The 23,192-nt window shown below is 40.4% G+C and overlaps 1 protein-coding gene across 3 annotated transcripts in view; it reads right to left on the reverse strand.

Moving 5' to 3' along the window:
- Positions 1-12,622: 12,622 nt before the first annotated feature.
- The window catches only part of HS3ST5 (heparan sulfate-glucosamine 3-sulfotransferase 5), a 228,634-nt gene continuing 218,064 nt past the window's right edge, over positions 12,623-23,192 (reverse strand). For 2 of the 3 annotated variants that reach the window (XM_037520261.1, XM_037520260.1), the window contains exons 4-5: positions 19,363-19,501; positions 12,623-15,182 (exon numbers count right to left, since the gene is read on the reverse strand). In XM_037520261.1, the coding sequence (XP_037376158.1) occupies positions 14,252-15,182; positions 19,363-19,469 (1,038 nt within the window). In that variant the 5' untranslated portion in view covers positions 19,470-19,501 and the 3' untranslated portion in view covers positions 12,623-14,251. The remainder of the gene's footprint in view (positions 15,183-19,362; positions 19,502-23,192) is intronic. The other variant, XM_054699117.1, reaches the window with a different exon arrangement.

The following is a 23,192-nucleotide window of genomic DNA, read 5'->3' on the forward strand; positions in this document are numbered from 1 at the left end:
TTTCATGTAAGTGATGATATTGAGCATAGTATAAGTGGGGAATGTGGCAGCAATTATGAGGCTAGTTAGCTTAGGGAAGCCAGTTTCTTCAGAAAAGTCACCTTGCATTTTGTGCCCCCATGTTCATTTTGCCCACCATAAGCCTGGCATAATCCTCTATGAGTAGGAACCTTGGTTTGTGCACAGCCAGCCACCTTCCTTGTATCCCAGTTTGATAATGGGCGAGATACTCAGTTTGTTGTGGACAGGCACCAGGCATCATCCACTGTCAAGTTCCCCTATCAGCACCAACTTCGGCACTTACCTCTGCTGGTAGACACCTTATTGTGTACTGTCAGATTACTCAGCCAGCACTCAGCTTCTCTGCAGGGAGGTGTCTTATATGCTGCCATTTCCACATCCCACTATTGAGTCTGGCACATGGCAACTGGCAGCAAACACCTTTTATTGTGCGCTGTTGTTTTCTTTGTCCCGAGTAAGGAGCTCAGGATAATTGTTTTCCTTGTACATTTTTGTTGTGCCCACTTTGAGTCTTGCACGTAGCTCCTTGCACATAGGCAGCTTGGATTGTGCACATTCGTGTTCATTGTGTCCGGCCCTGGGTCTGGCATAAAAAAGTGTAATTGGAATGATTTTCACTTGAGTCTTGAAGGGTCAGCAGAGCTTACCCAGGTTAATGCAGCCAACAAGGGATTCTGTCAAAGGAAGTAACCTGAAATGTCAGGAATGCAACTTTTGAGACTTGTTTTTATACCTTTTATTCTCATTTATTCTCATTTCCCATTTTTTCTTCTGCTTTTTTTTTTTTTTGACCATTTCTGGTATATGAGTCACAGAGACATTTCTGGTAACCTGCCAAGCCCTCTATTTTCTTTTGAGGGACATCTGTTTGTGGCCTTAGTTCCATTCACAGTAGAATCCGCATCCTGCTAATTTCTATTAAGATCAGTATTGTTCAAGCAGATTTCTTGGAGATGGCTTGTTATGTTCAAGAATAAACAGAACAAGTGGCAACAAATTTTAACTTACTTTCACATTTCCCCCATCCCTCCATGCTACCTGGAAAGAGATTTTTGTTATTTCATGGTTTTCTGATGAAAGATGTCACGGGTGGGAAAATCTTCAGCAACTCTGCAAGTGTCAGAATTTTTCAAAGAGGCGGGAGAACATGCTTTGAAAGCAGAGTTAAAGCCCTTCTCTCTTCTGAATGCCCTTCACAGCCTCAGGTCTGGTCTTTTCAATTTGGCTTTTGAAGTTCTGTTATCTTTCAAGCTTAATTCCTCTTGGAGTGTGACCAACTTACTAGAGAAGCTACGTTTTTCAAAAGGAATATTGAAACGAGAGCATTTCCATGGGAATACGGATTAGCGTTCCTGCACTTTTTCTCCTGCTAGCACTTGCTCTGTTCAAAAGCACGTTCTTCTGCAGACCTGTGGATCTCATGCTATTGTTTCTCAACAAAATTGACAAAGACAAGCAAAGTAAATATGCTTAAGGGGCATCCCGCCACCCTGGCAATTCTGTTGACAATGAGCTTAGACCAAGATGTATGAGACTGCTGACTATCGAGGTCAGGGGGCCTATAACCATTTGCTGAAGTTTGGGGTGTATTAAAAATGAGCTACGTCAAAATATGACATATGCACGAGTTTTTCAGAGACGGAGTCTAATCTCCTTTGGAGGTAGTGTCACTAGTGTCACTTTGGCCTCTGTCAATGTGAAGCCTGAAGCAAATGGTCCTTGTACTCCCCGTGATGGGCCCAACACTAAATGCATGTACCTCAGGTCATCCATATTTGGCTGTGTCGGAGTGATATTGTGCTTCAGAAGCAGTTTTTCAGCAAATAATGAACTTTCAAGATTCTGACATCATTTAAATAAATAAATGATGACATTTATTCATTCTTGAATTTTTTTTATTATTTAGTATGTTGTAAAGTGTGAGTCTAGGGCCTCCATCGTAGGGAGGTACAGATGACATCATTGTCCAAAGTTGCTTACAATGCAAATGACATCACACAAAGACATCATTCTCTTAATTATGCTATATTTATTAAAGCAACAAAGTCAACACCCATACGTTAGAAGAGAGAATAGTGGCTCTGAACCTGGACTGCATGTTCGAATCATCTTGAGACTTAAGTGCCTAGGCTGCTTCCCAGACCAATCAAAATCAGTATCTGTGAGGCATCAGGATTTTCCAGACTCCCCAGGTGATTATACCATGCAACTGGAGTTGGGGACCACTATTTTAGAATATTCCAAGCATGGGTTGACACAGAAGGATTCACTTTTAATCAAACAACTTAATCATGCTCTCATTTCTAATTATTTGTAAACCAGATATACCTTTATAATCTTAGCATCAGTGAAGTTTTTTTCTTTACTTGATACCTTCCTAGTTGGGGAATAATAAAAGTCAAAGTATATTCAGTTTTTCACATTTAATTCTAACAATTAGTAGAATATTTGTAATATGGCAAAGTTTCCCAAGCCTGGAAAGCTGTGAGTGGGGTACATATATGCCAATGTAAATTGGTGCCCTCAGAACTGGGCATGGTCCAGAGTCCCAGAGCCAATAATAATAATAACTTTGATGTGTACTCCAGGTTGTTAAACAAATACTTCCATATTATATGTGTGTTGTGACATGAAAAAGTTCAAGAAACCCCACTCCCTGCCCTTGTGGGGTAGAATTTGAAGAATTCTAACTGGTACTTTCAAAAAATGGGCATGGACTCCTTGCTCTCCACTTTCTTGGTTAGGAATTCCATACAGCAATGATTCTTCCTGAGTGTCTTCAAAACAACATGATAAGCATAAAACAGCCAATGTGGGGGGTGGGATTTGAATCCTGAGATCTGATCCTGATGTCAAGGCCTGTTGTGTGAACTTGAGTAGCCTCTGAACTTTTCTGCATCTTAATTTCCTCCTCTGTAAAATAAACATAGGAACTGACATAAACCTTTCCTTTGAGTCTCTGTCAGAATTACCTGTGAGATATTAAAATAAGCAGTCCAGTGGGTAGACTTTAACTATATTATCCATTATTCTCAGACAGATGTAGCTCTATTGACTTAGGTGGATAGTCAAGATTTTTCATGTATTCACAGCTGCTGCCTCTTCATTTGGTGAATTTTCCAAAATCATTCATGGATCAAAATGTGTTCCTAAAAGATTTGCTTGTCTTTGTATGATGTAACCAATCAACTGAGACGCAATAATCTAGACCCAGAATGACAATTTTAATTTGCAGGTATTTCCACTCTTAGAGTAGAAATAAATGATCATTCATGGTCTGATTGTTTCATTTGTAAATACAGTGTCTTAATTAAATAATTAGTTTCAGTCATTCTTTAGCTAATATCTAATAATGATTTCCTAAATGTCAAGGCAAATAAAAGTGGGTGTTCTCCTACACTGCTGAGGGGAGCAGCAGGTGAGACAGGAGAGGACTGCAGCACTATGTGGGTATCAACCTGGTTGGCAGGGATCAAACCCGCACTGCAGAGGCTGTGGACAGCTTAACAGAGCTGTGCTCAACCACCTGTGCCACCAGGGAGACCTAAACAAGACTTTTATTTAAACCACTGAGGCTTCTTATTCTATATGTAGTGATACTTTAGTTAAGTAAATTGTGCTATTTTACCAAAGGATTTGTTTCCAGATCAGTTAATATGTTTTTGAAATATTCATTTATTATTTTACTTTTTTAAAATGAACATTACTTTGACTGGACTGAGACACCTTTGCAATGTAATTTTCAGAAGGTAGTTGGACAAATTTTCCAGGCAATCATTAACAAAAGAATGGTTTTGACTGGTCCCATAATGAGCCATTATCATTAGCTTCTTTCAACAGGCTTACAAATACAAAATGTCCACATATATTACATGTGTATTAAAAATGTGTGTACATTTTAATGCTAATTCATATTTTTATACAGACTCAATACATGTTACTATGCAAGGTTGCTTAAGTACAAGAGGGTTGGAAAACAGCCAAAAAAGTAAGATTAGCAAGAGATTTTATTTTATTTATTTATTTTTTTAATAGAGGCATGTTTTATTTATTTATTTGTTTGTTTGTTTGTTTGTTTTGTTTATACATGCACTGGGTACAGTCAGAAGTGCTGGGGGGTGAGAGAATTCACCAGACCCAGAGCGGGGAGCAGAGCAGGCAGAAGGACCGAAGTACACTGCTGAGGGGAGCAGCGGGCAGCAGGAGAAGTCTGCGCGCCAAGTGGGACCCTCCTCTGGTGGCTGGGGAGCAGCCGGGGATCGAACCGGCGCTGCAGAGGCCACAGGCAGCTTCGCAACCCAGAGCTCAACCGCTGTGCCACCAGGGAGGCCCAGCAAGAGATTTTAAACAAATGTTGATTAGAAATTTGATACATCAAATCCTTTTAGGAAGTAGGCAAATGTAAATAACCAGTGGAACTATTTGGAAACTTTTCTTGACAGGCAGCCCCGAGCTGGAATTCTGGATAGCTATGTCCTTATGCCATCTCTAACTCTGGATTTCCTTGTGACATTGAGCAATTGTTTGATAGATCTTTCAGAAGCTGGAAACATATTAGATGATCAATAAATGCCTTTGAATTTCATTAAGCCCAGGAGAAAGAATCTCAAATCTTTATTTTCCCCAAAGAACAATCTCAAGACCATTTGAAGGGGATGCTGAGAACAATTTGGAATAAGACCAAGACTCCTGGCTCCAATCTTTGGGGGCTTTAGATTTTCTGGATCAAGGCTAGGTTCTATGGATTTGTAAGAAGACCGGAAATGTTTTCTCTTTTCAGCATAAAAAATATAATATGTCATCTATCTTATATGCTTCTCTGCAATTTACCATTAAAACTGTTTTTTTTTTTTTTTAACCTTTTGAGTTTCAAAGGGTAAAACCATGAGCAAGTGAAACTTGCTCTGTGTTTCTATCACCAAGAGTTGTCTCCTGAAAGGTCACTCTGCCTACCTTTGCCTTGGGGAACTTGCAGGGGTGCATCTTCAGGACTTCTGCTTGCTTTGTTTGGATACACCCTCTCTCGTTGACACCTGTTGCCCCATCACCCTGTGATGAGGAAGGAACATAAACTGATTTAACAGCATTTTCTGTGCACCATTTCCCCTTATTTGGTATAGTTCTTTTATTTTTTTCTTTGTTTCATAGTTCAGAAATAGGTTGTTTATTATTATTATTATTATTATTATTATTATCCATGCCTTTTATGCCATGAATTCAGAAAGAATGGGTTGCAGCAGCTCAGGCTCCTATCCACTGGTCTTCACAAAGTGTGCGTCTCTGGGTGGAGCAGGCTGAAGCTTCAGTTAAACCCAAGTACCTTCCTCTTTTTTTTCTGATCATTTTATCTCACACATTTCAGAGAGTGATCCCAGATCTTACATTGCTTGTATGCTCAATATGGACATTAACCTTCTTGGCAAGAATGGTGCCCTTTACTTGTTTGTTTAGAACAACGCCAGCTGCATGCTGGATAGCATTAAGACTCTTCCAGTTTTGTTATGGTAACATTTGTAGGACATTCCTTTTTGAAAAAAGCCATTCCTTTCTTGTAGATTCACATGTATGTGGCCATGTTTTCTCAAGGACTGAGAGAACATATTACATATTGCAGGTACCTCTCCTCTTCCCCCCCGCCCCCACTTTTTTTTTTTTTTTGGCAATTTATTGAAAGACAGCATTCCTAGTCAAAAGGAACTGTACTTGTTTTGTATGGATGATGTAACCAATAACAACCACCTCAGTGGCTTAGGAAATCCAAACTTTGCTATTTCACATTTCTGTAGGTTTAGAAGTCCAGTATAAGTCTCACTGGGCTTCAGTTAATATAATGTCAAGGTGACATTCCCTTCTGGAGAACTAGAGGCAATTCATTTCCTTCCCTTTTTCAGCTTCTAAGGGCTGCCCATACTCTTTGGTTCATGGCCCCATCTCTCCATTTTCAAAGCCAGCAACCTCTACAGGGAGGTCCCCAAAGTTGTAACCCATTCTTTCATTATTACCATCCCTCTAACTGTTCTCCCTGCCTCCTTCTTCTACCTGTAAGGACCCAATGAATCCCATACTTCATTACATCTGCAAAGTCCCTTCTGTGGTATAAGGTAATATAGTCACAAGTTCCTGAGATTAGGGTGTGATTATCTTTGGAAGAAGGGCATTATTCTACCTACAACCTTCTTATTATCATTCTGTTTCTTTAGAAATTGAGGAAATTGAACTGAGGAAAATTAAGTTCTTTAGTAAATTATTACTATAATTTTCATTGTGATAGAGTCAAGGTTGAGAAGTGTAGCAGATAATTTGCAAAAGTGACTGCAATTGTTTCTTTTCCTGTATCCACACTTTTATGGAGCCCCTCTCACATTGACTCTTTTTTTTTTTTTTTTAAATGTCTCTAACTTTTGCAGTTTTATTTATTTATTTATTTTAAATGGTTTATTTATTTATACAAGCACTAGGTACAGTCAGAAGCGTGGAGGGTGAGAGAATTCACCAGAGCCAGAGGGGGAGCAGAGCAGGCAGAAGGACCGAAGTACACTGCTGAGGGGAGCAGCGGGCAGCAGGAGAGTTCTGCACGCCCTGTGGGACCCTCCTCCAGTGGCCGGGGAGCAGCCGGGGATCGAACCGGTGCTGCAGAGGCTTCAGGCAGCTTCGCAACCCAGCGCTTAACTGCTGCGCCACCGGGGAGGCCCTCTCACTTTGACTCTTGGCTTGGTTGTATATCATAGTTTGGTCTATGAGAAATAGCAAACATGATAAATAAGTATTTGAAAGTGCTCATTGATTGGGACTTGGCCTCTCTTTCAAGTCTTTACACATTATTGCATTGAAAAGACTGCACTGAAAAACAAGACTCGTGGAGCAAGCTGTAGGATGCAGGATGCTGCTGAAGAGCAAGATCCTGTCCTTTTATTGATAGACTAATCATACAGCATCAGTTGTGAGGGGGTGGAGGACAGAAAGAAAAGGGAGGGGTGAAACTAGAAAATGTGCTCTTTCATCTATAGTATCAGGGGTTGTGAGTCTGCCCTCCAGGCACTTTTCATGGTATTGTAATTGAGATCAAGCCCTAGGTCCCCAGCCATAGTTTCAATCTTATCAACAAGGAGTTCCACTGATCAGCTTCTTGTCATACATGGGTCCTCAGACCCACAGGCATTCCCGGTCATACCTCGTGATGCACAGCCTTCCCAGGGTGATCAAGCTTTCTGCTTTTGATTGATTTGAAAGGCACCTTTAAGGTTTGGCTATGACTGATTGACCAGGCAGTTCTAACTTTGTACAGGAATGCAGAACTGCAGGTAACCCAAAATGGTGGCTGAACAGGCTGCTTAGGATCAGCTTACCCACAACACACCTCTGACTATCATGTGAATAGGCCCAGGTGTCCCCCAATTGATGCACACACATGGTCCAGGCACCTTTGTCCTTTAGCCAATAGTCAGTATTAACAAGTGGCAAGGATGAATTGACAGCACAACCCATCTGACACTTTAGATCATCTAGTGATCAGCCACCTGGGAACATGCAGTCACCATCTGACCTGCCAGAAATCTCAGGTGTCTGAGAGAGGCTGATAGAAAGGAGTTAACCTGGGTTAGACGGGGGAACTGCCTGGCAAAGCATGGAGAACTGCCTGCAAAGCAACAGCATCATGAACTAAATAAATTTGGGGGTGGCTTGTTGTACAGTGAAAGTTAACTATGCATGAAGGTACAGGTAAAATGGAAGTCAAAGCTAAGAATAAGATTAAATTGAAGGAAGGCTCAGTGGCAAGGTGTGAGTGACAAAGAATATCCTTTGAAGACAAAGGCACAGACGCAAGAGTTTGGAGAGCTCCCACCCCTGTACTCCACACCCCTGCCATGTCATGTTTTGTCACAGGTATCTCCAACAATCATTTTTCTCTAAGAGTATGCAATGTCATATCAAAAGATCTTAAACATTCCACATTCTGATTCTCTTACTTAATTGGAAGTTCAAGTGCAAAGAGACAAATTCATTCCTACAATTTCACCTGCAGTGTTTAACTTATAATTCTCTGATGAAACATGTTTCCTGGGTACTTTTGGAAATATTATACCTTATGTGATGTTTGGTTTTCTTCTCATTCCCATTTGTAGGGTAAGGTAAAAAATCAGGCTTTTCTGCCTTCCCGCCATCAGGATAGATGAGGGAACCTTGTGATCCTGAATGCATGCCTGATGGCAGGCACCTGAAGTGGTTACACCTGTGCTAAGACTGTGCTTTTTTAAGGGCGGTGTCACGGGGACGCCAGTAGAAGCCGAAAGAGAAGAAGCCCGAAGCAGAAGCAGAGAAGGCCAGAGAGCCCAGATAGAGTGAAGATTTGCTGGGGGCTGGGAGGACTGCCAGCCTCCCGGCCCCCCAACATCCCTGCCTGCCATGTACCCGCTGAACCCCAATAAAAAACCTGCAAAAAACCACTGAGGACTCTGACTCCTCCTTTACCTGGTCTGCATGGGATCAGAAAACCTGCACTGTGTCCTGTCCTGCCTTTACACCATTCCTCTCGTAAAGTTTCAGGATGGGTATACCTAGAGCAAGATCTCCGTGGCATGAAAACATCATAATTCTTCATGACCAGCATACTCAGAGAATTGACTTTGAAAAGATACCTTTGCCTCAGAGCGGGGGAAAAATGAGCCAATAGGATCATATTCACTGCAACAAAATTAGAAGCCAGGAAGCGAAGAAGTGGGAGAACAAGAGTGTAGAGAAGGGTAGAAAGGGAAACTGATTCTCTGGCACCAATTGCTCAAAAGCAAACTTTCAGAATATTAATTCCATTACCTGCTTTCTTTTCTTAAATGCTTCACTTAAAAAGGATCAGCTGGATGCAGGCCCAATGAGGAGGTCTGGCCTGGATACTTAGCAGGGGCCCCTCATCCTGGGTGGTGGGGTAGGACTAGTTGAACACCTAACAAGTTCTGGTAGGCTTTTGTAGGGTAAGGTGAAAAATCAGGCTTTTCTGCCCTCCTGCCATCAGGATAGATGAGGGAACCCTGTGATCCTGAATGCATGCCTGATGGCGGGCACCTGAAGTGGGTACACCTGGGCCAAGACTGTGCTTTTAAGGGTGGCGTCACAGGGACGCCAGAAGCCGAGAAAGCAGCAGCAGAAGCCGAAGAGAAGCCGAGATGACCAGAGAGCCCAGATAGAGTGAGGATTTGCTGGGGGCTGGGAGGCCTGCCAGCATCCCGGCCTGCCATATGCTTGGTGAACCCCAATAAAAGACCTGCAAAAAGCCACTGAGGACTCTGACTCTTTTACCCGGTCTGCATGGGATCAGGAAACCTGCACTGTGTCCTGTCCTGCCACTACAGCTTTCCATTACTATTATCTTCTCTTACATATGATCTATTTTGCTGGATTTGCTAGGCACACTCATACCTCATGCTTTGTTCAATTGTTTCTCTCATCTCAGAGTGTATTTTTCCTACATGTCTGCCGGGTGAGAGGCAATGATCTTCTTTTGCTTAGTTCAAGCATCACCTCACTAAGCCTTTCCTGATTCTTACAGGTTGAGTTGCTTCCTCTGGCTTTCTGAACTTCAACTCACTCACTCATACTACTAATTCTGCTTGGTGTGGTGACATTGTTACTTGGTGTTGACAGAGGTCTTAACTTCAAATAGTTTATATTAAAATTTGATTCTAGGACCTAGTTTTAAATGACCTGACATGCAGCAGTTACAAGGTCTTTTAAACTCTATGTCCAGACCTTTAGGTGAGCTTCTGTGTGGCCTTATAAAGACACAGGCAGTTTTGCAGTTGACCTTAAAGATTTTTCTCAGGTGCCATTACGGAAAAAGCAACGCAAAACAGTCTTGAGCAATTAGAAATGTTGGAGGTGAGCCAGCTCTTTGAAATGTTACCAATCTGAGGGGAATAACTCACCTTCTTGGTAGACTGTTTTCGAAGGAGGATGAAACATCTGTCTAGAAACAAATCCTTTCACCAACAGCTCTCCAGGACCTGGTAGGTAGACTGATACAGTTCACAGAGTCAGAAGTGATGGAACCAGCCTGATAGGTAACAAGTGTGCCGCTGCCTACTTGATATGAGTGAAAGGGTATTGCTTTTCAACGGAGATGCCTTTAAATAACAGACACTTGTTCTTGGAATACCAATCAGGTGCTTTCTATGGGAAATGCATACTGCTATCAGTTCAGTTCTGCCTTTTCAACTCCCCAATCCATTTCTAATCATTATGAAATAGTTCTCTTATTCCTAAAAGGTACAATAAAATGTAATTGGAAAAAGGTCTTTAAAAGTGTAAAATTTAAAGAAATTGTTTTTGTGAGATGTGTAGTAAGGCACATTTGTTAGAACCTCACCAAATGGTCATATTTTGCCCTAAAAATTTTATACTTGCACTAGCTATAAAAGGAAGATTTGCTATAAAAATTGATAAACAGATGCTAGGGGGCCTGAGTAAGCTACTTAAGAGGACAGACTGCTTTAAAGTAGTTGAGTAATGCCAATTTGGGAAAAAAATATGCCAATTAAGAGGCCTTTATTTAGTAAAGCAGGCACAATTAGGTATTTATTTTTCAATATATTATTAGTATAGTTCGGCACTTTGTCTACTTGGGAATAATTGCAATGAGTTTGCTTTAAAATATTCTCTATATTTTCCCTGTTAGTCTAAATTGCTAAGATTTTGCTGTATTTAGTCATTTTTTAGGGGGAATGTGTTTAGCAAAGTTTTCTTTTTTGCTTAGACTGTAGACTAGTCTTCTAAGTGGAAAATGGCTGCTGAGTGTGCAAAAAGAGTACAAAAGACTTCACAGGAAGACACTATTTATGATCATTTGAAATTTTCCATCCCTGAAAATTCTCAAATTAGGCTTATGAAGGCAATCCAATTTAGCAAACTGCTAATTAGACAAAGCAAATGTTTTTGGCAGGGCTGGTATTCGGGCTGCACTTGTCCTTGATTCCCCCCTTCTCTTTGCAGTGACACACTTCTAGATCCCAGGTAATGCTCTCCATTGGACTTTGAGTTTGTCCTGGGCAGGGGGATGGGGGAAGTGTGGGGGGAGGGTGGGGGTAGGCTCTGGCACCAGGTGCAGCATTCCAGGCAGCACTTCCACCAGGCTCCATCTGTTTTAGTGGGAACTGAACTGTCAATTGATTATTCTTGCTGGTCCATCACCATTACATCAGATCTAAAATCTGATGTAATTATGAGGTGTTTAGAAGTCTCTGCTTTATCATCCATTAAAGACTGTAAGGTCTTAAACTTTCCCTATACTACAGTATCAGGATTTCTTACCTTAATCAGTTGAGGGTTTATGTGAAGTGATTTTAGGTGAGTAGGTGATGGACTTGGGATGTCTACGGGTTTGTGCCTCCTTTTTTCCTCAACGTTCCCTAGTTAGTCTCTCTCGGGATTCTAGTTCCTGTTGGTATAATTATAATTGGAATTCTTTGGCTTGCAAAATAGTGTAATTTCAGTCTATGGTCCAGCAGAAACTTCATGACTGCTTAATGAAGTTTTTCTGTTTGCAGCTAGAACTGTTTCATAAAGCTGTGTGATGCCACCAAGCCTCCGGGAGGAAGGCTAAGTTTTCATGATGTAAAAGTAGTTACTTATTAAAGAGAGCCCTTGTGGAGCTATCGTAACGAGCTGAAGATTTCTCTAGAGTTCTGTTGCCGGTTTGATGAAAACAGCAAATAGTTTTCTAAACAAAGAGGTTTAAAACCTCCAGTGGAAGCTTACTATTAAATCATAGGATTTTTATTTCTCCCTACTTAGCTCAATCAGTAGTGACTGTGGCTGTTTTTTTTTTTCTTCAGTGAAATAAAACTAACCTTCCAAGAATATCCTCCACAGGCCTCCTGCTTTAGATCTCTGTAGGGAGTCTCCAAGGTTTAAACCCATTCTCAAACCTATTTAGGACACAGAACAACTGGAAATCACTGCACATTTTTTTTTTTAAATATGATAAGGAAATACTGGCTTATTTGAGCTAAAAATAGCAAATATAAAGTTGCCATACATCAACTAGAACTTTAAATTCTGTTACGTTTAAGAAAAAATTATAACATAAAAGATTATTATCACTTTCTTTTCATTAGCTTGCTTTTTAAAAATCCCTCAATGAATCTTGGGGGAAAAAAATGACATTCTTCAGTTCTGCTATTGGAATAGCTAGGCTGAGTTTTTGAAACATTAGTGCTCCAATAGGGCATAATTTGACAGTTCCTGGTATAAAACCATGTAAGCTGTATAGTGCTCTAGGAATAGTTACAGTAAAATAATAACACAATGATTATTTCCTTGAGTGTAGTATTCAAAGACTTTACTCTGATGGTTAGCTGAGAGTTGAATCATAAGAAAATTTAATACCAGATTTCTTATATTTGATTTTATCCAGGGATTAAGGGAGAGGTGACTGATATGTAGATATGAGACTCTCACCCCAGAGTCATTTGCGCAGTGAGTGAGAAGCCAGCCTGTCAGCATGTGTTGGTATCATGCTTGTTTCTTGCTGAGAGAATAACATCAGTGCTAATTGAAACAATAGAGATGATTATTAAGGCTGTGGCTCGAGAAGCAATATATACCGACACTAGAGGGGAAAGGGCTATTTATTTAGAAAAGTTCACCATCAAATCACTGGACAGGGTAAACAACTCATGGAGAAAATCAACACTTATTACAATCAAAAGGGAATACACTTAATTTGCCAGTTTCTCCAGGCACTCTCTAGGTGATGCTGAACAAAACCCTCTGTATGTTTTCCACTGTGTATGTAACCATGATTGTAAAAATTCATTTTTGTTGCTGTTGATACCTCTTTCCATGCTTTTTTGGAATTATATTTAAGTATAATGCAGTGTATCTGATGCTTATAAGCACTCAATTTAGCATTAATTTCTCTGGATGGAAGTATGAAACATATGTTTATGTTAGTAACAGCAACACTATGCAATTTGATCATTTCTGAGCAGACTGATATATTTTCATCTCAAAGAGGGAGTTCTGAGAGTTAGTATTCATTTTTGAAGCATCAGCAGCTTTCAGTGCAGATGATATACAAGTTTTCTAATCTTATTTAATGTCTCCATTGGTCTGACTCTGATTAGAGGTTCAAATAAAATTGTGATTCTTCTATACCTCGATTATGTGAAAATATTTCTCCTCTTCCCCCTGTCAGAGCAGTAACTTCAAGTAAGTTAACTGCTGTTCCGGAGCAGCACTAGTGTCTTGAGGTGGCTATTTCACTAGATTTCTAGATGATTGCGATTTTTTTTAATATACTCAACTTCACTTCGCAAATATATTTTTCACAAGGGTACAGAAATCCAACAGAGAGGCACATCTTTCCAAGCGCTCTCAAACGCACATAAACAATTTCGATTTAGGGAGCCAGCAGGGGGCACGTAAAACAAAATGATTAAAAAAATAGTTGCACATAGAGTAATTTTAATCCATTCCATTTTTAAATACCACAATAAATTTAATTTCCACAATAAATTAAATAGCCATATTCAGTTTACAAAATAGAATTACTTAGTGTGAAACCAGTATTTACAACAATATACATTATGTACATGATGTTTTTCTTTGTTGACATAGAACATGGAAGTAAAAGGACTTGACTTTCCAATGTGTGATTGACATGCTATAAGTGACATGATGGTCCAGAAGAAAACAATAGTGCAAAATCACCACAGGAACTTTGGAACAATGTCAATTTTATGAGATATGACTTTTTTTCAAATAATAAGAAAATAGTATTATATGTTTTCATGGCACTAATTCACCATTTGAATTAAAGAGCCAGGTTTTCCTTAGAAAAGAATGCATAACTGAATCTTCTACTTCCTGAAGCTTCACAGCCATTGGTATATTTTCACACATTAATCTTTTGGCTTAAATCGATGAAAATGGCAGGCGACAAATTCTGACTCAAAGGAAGACTAACTCTTTGAGAAGGCTGAAGTCACTTTTCCCCCGATACCACCACCTTTTCTTTTTTGTAAATAGCTTAAAAGATGCAACTATGCAGACAGCAAATTTTATTTTGTAAATTTTCAGTAGAAAAAGAATTGGTATTATATTTGGTTACCCACTGCCTATGTACAAGTATACATGGAAAAATGACTTGGGTAGTTGTGTCTAGGAAAAGTGCATATTTTAATCTAGAGGAGACAATGTGTGTCTTCAGGCACAACACATGGTGTTGCATGTCATTACTTTAGGGCCAGTTCAATGTCCTCCCGGTGATCTGGTAAAATTTTTGATTAAAAGGGTGAAAGAATTTGCGCAATTTGGTTATGACGGAGGGGTCCACCTCTGGATGAATGCGTCCCTTGCTACCCGCCAGGCACTTATTAAAGATAATGTTAAATCGTAAGCAGTAAAACCCTCTGGTAGCATTAAAATATAAATTGTACTGACTTATCCTTGGGGGAAGATTTAGGAACTTCTCCACGAGCTGAAGCTCTGGCAGAGGTTCTGTGATGAGGCGATCTCCATCAACAATGTGAAATTGCTCAATTGGAAAGTATTTCAACCACCTTTCCAGATGTTTGGTGTATATGCTGGTTCTTACTGCCTTGTACTTGGTGTTCACTTCGCAGGTATTAGGGTCTATCGCCAGCTTTTCAAACTTGTAATAAGTTTTGTTCTTCCTCTCCTTCCCCTCTAGCACCTGAGTGTAATCAGAAATAGCTCTTGTGGTTGGTTCCCTGACAATGATCAACAACTTGATGGATGAGTTCATTTTGTAAATCCTTTCTGGAACCTCCTCTGTGATAAAATATGCTGGGCTCTTTTCAATTGTGATTTGCTGAGGGTAGGAAAAAGGCATCTTTTTCCTATACCAATCAATGCCCTTGGCATAATTCTCATCATTGTCAAAAAAGTGGATTTCTTGAGAGGCTTTGACCACTGCCGGATGGAGGTTCAGCATCTCAAGCAGGGCCCTTGTGCCTCCTTTCCTCACCCCAATGATGATGGCCTTCGGGAGCTGCTGAACCAGGTCATGTAGGCGAACCTGCTCCTTGGAAGTGTTGCCCTTTCGGAACTCGTGCAGCAGACCACGCTTAAACTGCAGGGCACGGAGAGGGAATTCAGCCTGACCTCGGGCTCCAAATCGGCCTTCAATGGGGCAAATGGGTTGTAGCCTGCAAACAACAGAGATACTTTAAGAGGCTCATTGCAACCAACTTCTCATTTTTCTGGTCCCCAGAAAGTAAGCCTTCAAATGAACAAATAAGACTATGGTTCCCAACCTGCTGCAACCCATAATGAATACATGTTGGAGACATTTTATTTTAGGCAACCCTGTATTAAATGGAGCCCATATAATCGATGGGATTTTTTTTTATTAGTGCTCCTGAAAATTTTTATTCACCAGGCGCTTAATTGACTATCTCATGTACTTATGTTCACAGCATAGGACAGTGACAACCAGCCATACTAATAGCCTTTTAATGGCTCACCAGTTAGTATCATTTAGAAAACGTGAAAGGCAAATTTTATAATCTTCAGCTGGGGGCTGAGGAAATCTCAGAGGCCATGTCTTTTGGGTCTCATGTGGTGGTATTTTTTCTTGAGATCAGCAGCACTCATTTGGCTCTCAAAAAATCTTTGAGATATAGTCTGTAAAGAGATCCTAGTCTTTGCCCTTGGTTATTTGTATCATCAACCTATAAATTCCAATCTTGGCACTTGCTAAAACTTTTCATTCCATGAGAATTTCTGGCCTTGGCCTTGATGACAGCTAGAAGGGGTCTGCATTTCTTCAGCTTCTCTCTATCCAAAGAGATCAGGATTATGTTTTCACTTTGTTGAATGTAGGAACAAACCCAACTGCTAGCAGCAAATGCCTACCACACCCGGGACCAGAAATCAACAGGACCTTGGCTGGGCCTGAAATCTCAGGTCCTCATTGCCAACCACATTTAAATCAGGGACTTGAGCTCATGAAGGAAAATTGCAGTGGATAGAACCAAAAAGGAAGAGGATTTCCATTTCAACATTACCCTACTTTAGGAGCAACTACTTTGACTTTTCTGAGAGAGAAAGGTGAGGTAACAGTTACTGTGACATTAGATCAGAATGACTTTAATTAGTCATGATTAATATACATAGTAAATAGTTTCCTTTTGAGTATAGTCTGTAACTCAACTAAAATTCATTTTAATTTTTCTAAGTTTATCTAAGAAGGCATTTTTTCTTCTCATTAAGGGATACAACACTAGTCAAAATGGTTTTGAACAAATTTCTCTACCTAAACCTTCCAGTTTTAATAATTTAGTGTCTCTGTCTCCCTCTTTGTGGCAATGAGTTTGGTACTTGCTTTTCCCAAGAGACCCTATTTTACCTTTCTTATCTTCTGTAATGTTTATAATGGAAGGGAGAAAAACAAAACCTCAAAGTCATGCCAAAGTTCTAAGGGGAAAGTGCTTGGCCTAATGGACTCTGTTTGAATAGCTATCTATCATACTGCTTAAGGAAGAACACAAATATATTTTGCTTTTTTATGGTGTTTGCTTTTTATGATTTTAGAAACAACTCATGGTCATTGTGGAAAACATGAAAATATAACAGTAGTGTTTGTCACAGTATTTTAGAAAAGCATGAAGCTTGTGTCAATAAATTTCTTAACAGGATTAATATGCTAGAGTTCTAAGTGGAAGATAGAGAAGTAGTAACACCACACAGTCAAAGATATTTTCACTAGTGACACTGACTGGGATATAACAAATTCAACTTCTCGCTCCACTGGGGTTTGGTTGAGAATGAAGTCCTACTTCCCTAAGGCATCCACCGAAATTAACGGATGGACCTCTGTGCTTCTAAGGAGATGTTAGTACTATCTTTGGGAGAAATGAGGAGAGTATCAAATCTTCTTTGTAGGACAATTCTCTTGTGGAAACCTAACAGAGTGGCTGAAACAGCCTCTGCTCTGTTTGGACTGGAATGGAATACTTTCCTTCTAGAAAAGGATCATTTCCATTTCTCCTTTCCATTCTCTTTTTATCTTCTACCAGGGGAGCTCATCCCCTGCAGAACAATTGCTTTTTGGCCTCTGTAACTCAAGACAGAAGAAAATATCATGTTGTTTCTCATTTCCTGAGGTGCACATTCTGAGCATGGGCCCAGACTGAAAAAACTACTCTCATGATTAAAATAGCAAGTCGAGGGCCTCCCCTGGTGGCGCAGTGGTTGAGCGCTGGGCTGTGAGGCTGCCCGCTGCCTCTGCAGCGCCGGTTCGTTCCCTGGCCACCGGCGAGGGTCCCACAAAAAACAAAAACAAAAACAAAAAAAACCCCAGCAAGTTGAAGAAACCAATATCAGCCCCTCATCCACAGAGCCGGATCTTAGTTACTAAAGCAATGTCCTGATTTCAGCAATCTTCTCAAACCTTCAAGTGAGAGGTTTTGAGAAAGCAGTCCATTTTTTCACAAAAACTATCTGATAAGCATTAGAGATTGGGTTAAAAATAAAAAAAAAAATCAACTAAATATCTAATGTGTTAATGACAAATAACTAATGTGTTACTCATAAAAAGGCAAATGACTTCAAACTGATTAAAATTGAGAAAACCTGATATAAAATTTCCATTATGGACATAGGACAATGGTGCCATCTCAACTATCTTCATTAGTGATAAGCTCTAGATGATACCATTTCTTGTAGTGGTTAACAACCCATAAGTGGGAACTACTCAGGAATGTGAATTGGGAAGAAGCAGTGAAGTTTACTTTATTGTCAAAATTGACACTGGTTTAAGAAAGACAAGAACCACTGACACATTATTTGTTGAATTATCTGAGTGATAAGATATAGAGATTAGAAAAAGAAAAAACTTTAAGGAAGACCTTTTCATTCAGTCATTTATTTATTTATTTATATTTATTTATTTATTTATTAAATATTTATTTATTTATTTTATACAAGAACCGGGGTACAGGCCAGATGCGCGGGAGGGTGAGAGGTTTCACCAGAGACAGTGGGGCACAGAACAGGCAGACTGACGAAATACACTGCTGGAGCAGTGGGTGAGACAGGAGAGGTCTGCCGCGCCATGTGGGACCCTCGCTGGCCGGCAGGGATCAAACCAGCACTGCAGAGGCTATGGACAGCATCACAGCACGGCTCTCAACCGCAGGCGCCACCAGGGGAGGCCTGGCATTTTCATTTTAAAGTGTGTCTGTAGGGCCTTCCTGGTGGTGCAGGGGTTAAGTATTAGCACCATGAAGCTATTGGCAGCCAGGAAGCCACTGCAGCATGAATTTGATCCCCCTCCAGAGGGCTTAACCCACATGGTGCAGCAGACCTCTCCTGTCTCGCTCGCTGCTTCCCCTCAGCAGTGTATTTCAGTCAATCTACCTGTTCTGTTCCCTATTCTGTCTCTGGTGAATCCTCTCATCACCCTGCACCGCTGGCCTGAACCCTAGTTCTTGTATGCATAAATAAATAAAATAAATCTTTTTTAAAAAATAGAAAGAAGTGTGTCTGTATTTTCTTAGACAATGGCAAATGAATTCATGGATAACATACTTAGGTCTTTTTAGCAAAAAAATTACTTCTAACAGGCAAAGAAGGAAGTCTTACATTTCGGAGATTAACTTCCGTGTCTTTTCCAATCATATTGAATGTGGTACAGACAGAAAAACTTAACATGAAGCCAACTGAGTCAGCTGGGACTTGTGCACCTAGTTTCTCTCAACTGTTTGTCTCTTTAGAGCTAAATCCTAGCTCTGTGAATTTCCTCTCCACGGATTTTCCATTGCTTTCTGGGCAATTACTCTAAGCGACAGCCTCCTTGTACATTCAGCTCCAGGAATCCAGAGCTCATTAACATAGTTAAAACTCCCCAGGCCTGCAGCCATCTTTTCAGGGCAATGGATTCCAAACTTGATGAGCTCTTTTACAGACTCATACATAATTTTAACTCTCCCGGTGGCACATTAATTGTCCACTCATAAATTCCAAAATGAAGATGCATAAATATATCATCACTATTTTGCTATGGCTAGAGGTCAACAATCAGATACACATATACCAGTTTGAGCTCCATTAAATGACATTTTTTTCCTGCACAAGGCTTTATCCCTTCTCTGAAAACAAATGTCAATGTATGCAGAATACAAATGGATCTTGATGAACACCTAGGTTTGAGTAACTTGGACATCCTTTTTTTAAAGGTTCAATAAATCAAAATCAATATTGCAAAAAGTCTTGGGAATTCTGAGGCAAGAAAACAAATGGAAAGATTTAAAATCTTGTCCTAAGAAAATTAAATCAAGAGACACTTAAAGTCATATAGGCAGATGCATGCGTTTAATCACCTACCTATCCAAGCTCCCAACTCTGGCGACTAGATATAGGAGACTCCCAACAGCAAGACTTCCCAGGACCAGGAGCTTCTGTCTCAGCCACGCCTGCTGTTTGAATAGCATGGCCCTCCATCAACCTTCAGGACTTCTGCAGTCTGAGAGATGGGGAGAGAACAGGACTGATAAGCGGTTATTTCTATAGGTTCTATTGACTGTCACAAAGCCAAGTGGGGTGGGATTAAGTGATGCTATAAGATAAAGAACAGACCCCATTACATGGTAGACAACACTCATGATATAACAGGTATTTATCGTAACTCCTTCCTTGACTTGGTCTGTCTTATAACATTAAATACTAAATTAGGGGGAAGATATTAAGTAGACAGAACCTGTTAGGCAATTGTCAAAGTAAGTTAAAGAGCATACATTATAATATTATGTGTGTGAGTGCATATTTGTTGTTCAAAGAATACTGATAAAATAAACCACTAAAAATCGAAGGATTACCAGTTGGGCAAATATTAAATTGAAGGTTCTGTTTCAGAATAACAGAGTGAATGTAGAAGTTAATATACCATTTCATTAAGTAATCATTTGGAGCATAAAATAATGTCACACTTACATATATTTTTAGTTTGTTATGGTTGTGAATAGAGAAAGGAGGCAATGTCAAAAGCGATTTATTTACTGAGGTTATCAGTGGTAACTATCAGGACCTCAAATATTTGAGGGTAATGGTTCTGAGTAAACTGATGTACCCCTTCATGTCCTCTACCTTGTCCTGGAACAGACTGATTCTGAAGTCATTTCAGACTAGATGCCCTTGCTAAGTGACTCCTTCTGGCTCTAGGTGAATTTAAATAGGTTTGATGATACGGGTCTTGCTCTTACATCACGACAGAAGCTCACCTGGAAGCCTTATTCCCTCATACATGAAATAAAGTTGTGGAGTGTGAGAATTTGCCAATGCTGTTATTAAATTTGGGGGAGAAATGCAAGCTTCCAATTCAGCCTTTCTTATTAAAAATAAATCCAATCTCCCTTTTATAAGATTGTTTGCTTCCTTTTGAAACTCAAAATAGCAATCCAAGAAGAACGACAGCAGTGGATCATGATTTGAAATTGTATTGCTGCAATGGTCGCTACAAATATGCTATGTGCAGATTTTCTCTGTGCAAAGGGGCTATGCTAAAAGCTGATTGATCTGTTCATTCATCCATCAAGAAAATACTGAGCAACAATGCACTTTCAGATAGTATACTAGGCTTACAGGGGATGCCAAAAATGGTTTTGAACAAGTTTCAGGCCCTGGAAAACTAGTAATATGGTTATGAAATTGTGAAATAACCAGAGAATGCAACCTAATTAATGATGAGGTGTGAATAAATGTGGAAAGAAAATGAAGGAAGTAGTCAGGGATGTGAGTTCCATGGGAATGCTTTTTTTTTAATTGGTGGACTATGGTGCCTGATTTGGTGAGGAGGCTGTAGGAGGGCATCCCAAAAGGGCGAGATAGAGCAGCACTCATCCAACACAAGAAGGAGCAAAGGAACAGGAATAGGACAACATGGGCTTCAGGCAGAGGTATCAGTGTGTGCAAAGGACAGAATATTCTTGGCTGATTTGAGAAGAGAAAGGACTGGTGTGGCTATCCAAGGAGCTGAGGGTGAGAGAGAAGGCTAAGGACAAAAGCAAAAAGGAGGGCCTCCCCAGTGGCGCAGCGGTTGAGCGCTGGGTTGCGAAGCTGCCCGCAGCCTCTGCAGCGCTGGTTCGATCCCTGGCTGCTCCCCGGCCACCGGAGGAGGGTCCCACATGGCGTGCAGACCTCCCCTGCCGCCTGCTGCTCCCCTCAGCAGTGTACTTCGGTTCTTCTCCCTGCTCTGGCTCTGGTGAATTCTCTCACCCTCCCGCGCTTCTGACTGTACCCAGTGCTTGTATAAATAAAATAAATAAATAAATAAATAAGATTATAAAAAAAAAATAAAAGCAAAAAGGAGACAAGAAGGGTCTTTGTGTGGCCTGGGGGAGTCTGTGATTCTGACTTAGCAAGGGTTGGCTTGTGTGTAGATAAAATGTGGGCGTGAGGAAGAGAAAATGAGGTTTATTGAGATCTACCACGGGACAAAACATATTACATACAGGTGGTCTTTCAGGAGATTATCAGAAAAACCTCATGGAATAGTCATTTCCATTGCATGAACAGGGAAAGTGGAGCTTAGACAATCATCTCTAACTTGCCCTTTGGTGACACAGTTGGCAGGTAATGTGAAGGCAAAGGCAGTATCTTAGGTAAGTGTGATTCAGGGCTTTACTGAAAAGAATGACTCTTATCCAATTTTCTTTTTTTAAATGTCCAGAACCCTTAATTAGAGCTATATGCTTTTAGCAAAGTCTCTGATCCCTGTGGAAATGCAAATACTGCAGCAAGAGGCAGAGGCTAGGGTGGTTGGTGGAGGTCAGCAGAAAACTGTTCAAGTTCCATAATAACTCTGAGAACTTGAGGTGGCCTCTTAGATTCTCTGGGCTTTCCTTTCCTTATCTACTGAGTGGAACAAAATCTCTTACCTTCCCATTCCATAGGCTGTAATGAGAAGAAATAGTTTCTTTAAGGCTTATTAGTTTTCCAAACTAAGCTAAATGGTTATGTGCATGTTAATGTGAATAAATTTAACGTGCATTTACGAAGTGGTGTAAAAGAACAAAGTTATTCTGGGGTTGAAGAATGCCAAGTCCAAAAGGGAGAAATGGATAAAGTAATTGTGAAATGACCTTGTCCATATCCTTAACAAGGGTCACCATGCTTCGATACAAGAACAGCTCAGACGGAGGCTGGGAGTCATCAAGGCTCCTCCACTATCTAAAAGCAGTGCTCACATTCTGCTGCTCAGAATCCTACTGCGCAATGCTGTGTCCCCTTTCATCAGCTCACTGGTCCTGTGTGTCTTGGTCTATTCACCCATTCTTCAAGGTCTGGTCAATGTCCCGGGCACTCAAGGAAGCCCTCTCCATGTGACGCCCCAGACCAAGTCACCCCTCTCCTCCACAGAAGTCTTGGTCTTACGTTCAGAACCAAAGTTAGACATTCCATGGTTCAGAAGTGTAGGGTTAGCATTAGCAGCTGCCTTCTTCGGTATGTATTACCATATCTCCTAGCAACAGCTAAATCTACTGACTGACTCAAAAGTTCTAGAAACCTAAAAATGAAAGGTGATGAACTCAGAATCTATCTGCTTTGCTCAGTAAGCTAGTGTTTTTTTTTTTTTTTTTTTTCCCCTATGGTGAGCTTGGAGTTTGTAGAAAACACACACTTGCTACTACCCTCAGAGATTCCAATATAATGGTTGGTATTCATCTTCCATCTGCATTGTTTTAGTGGAGTGAATAATACACAAAACTTAAAATGACTTTACTGTCTTTTTTTCCCCTCTGTGATCCATCACTCAGGTCAGTAAACACATTAATTTTTTCTTGACTTGTCATGTTGGCACCTCCCCTACTTCTTAAAGTTTGGGTATGTTCTTCCTGTTCATTTCCTACAGCCTGATAGTCTGATTAATCTTCCTATTACAAGTTATTTTTACTGCCCATCTGTTTTCCATGTTCTTTTTGATCAAGTCTAATCTCTTGCCCTTGAAAGCCCTTGCTTCCTTCTGAGGATCCAGGTCTGTAGTCTGCTTTTTTCTTTCTTATTACTCACAAACAACACCAGCCTGTGTCAGGCCTGCCTTTTCACTGTTTCCCAGAGGCTTCACTCTCATCTCTATGCTGATGTCAGTTTCCCCACTGATGTGGAATATTTTTCCTATGTCCTCTTTAAGACTCCCAGATTCTACTCCCAGACCCTCT

The sequence above is a fragment of the Talpa occidentalis genome, unplaced genomic scaffold, assembly GCF_014898055.3.
Source record: "Talpa occidentalis isolate TD23 unplaced genomic scaffold, MPIMG_talOcc4v2.1 talOcc4.2, whole genome shotgun sequence".
Classification (NCBI taxonomy): Eukaryota; Metazoa; Chordata; class Mammalia; order Eulipotyphla; family Talpidae; genus Talpa; species Talpa occidentalis.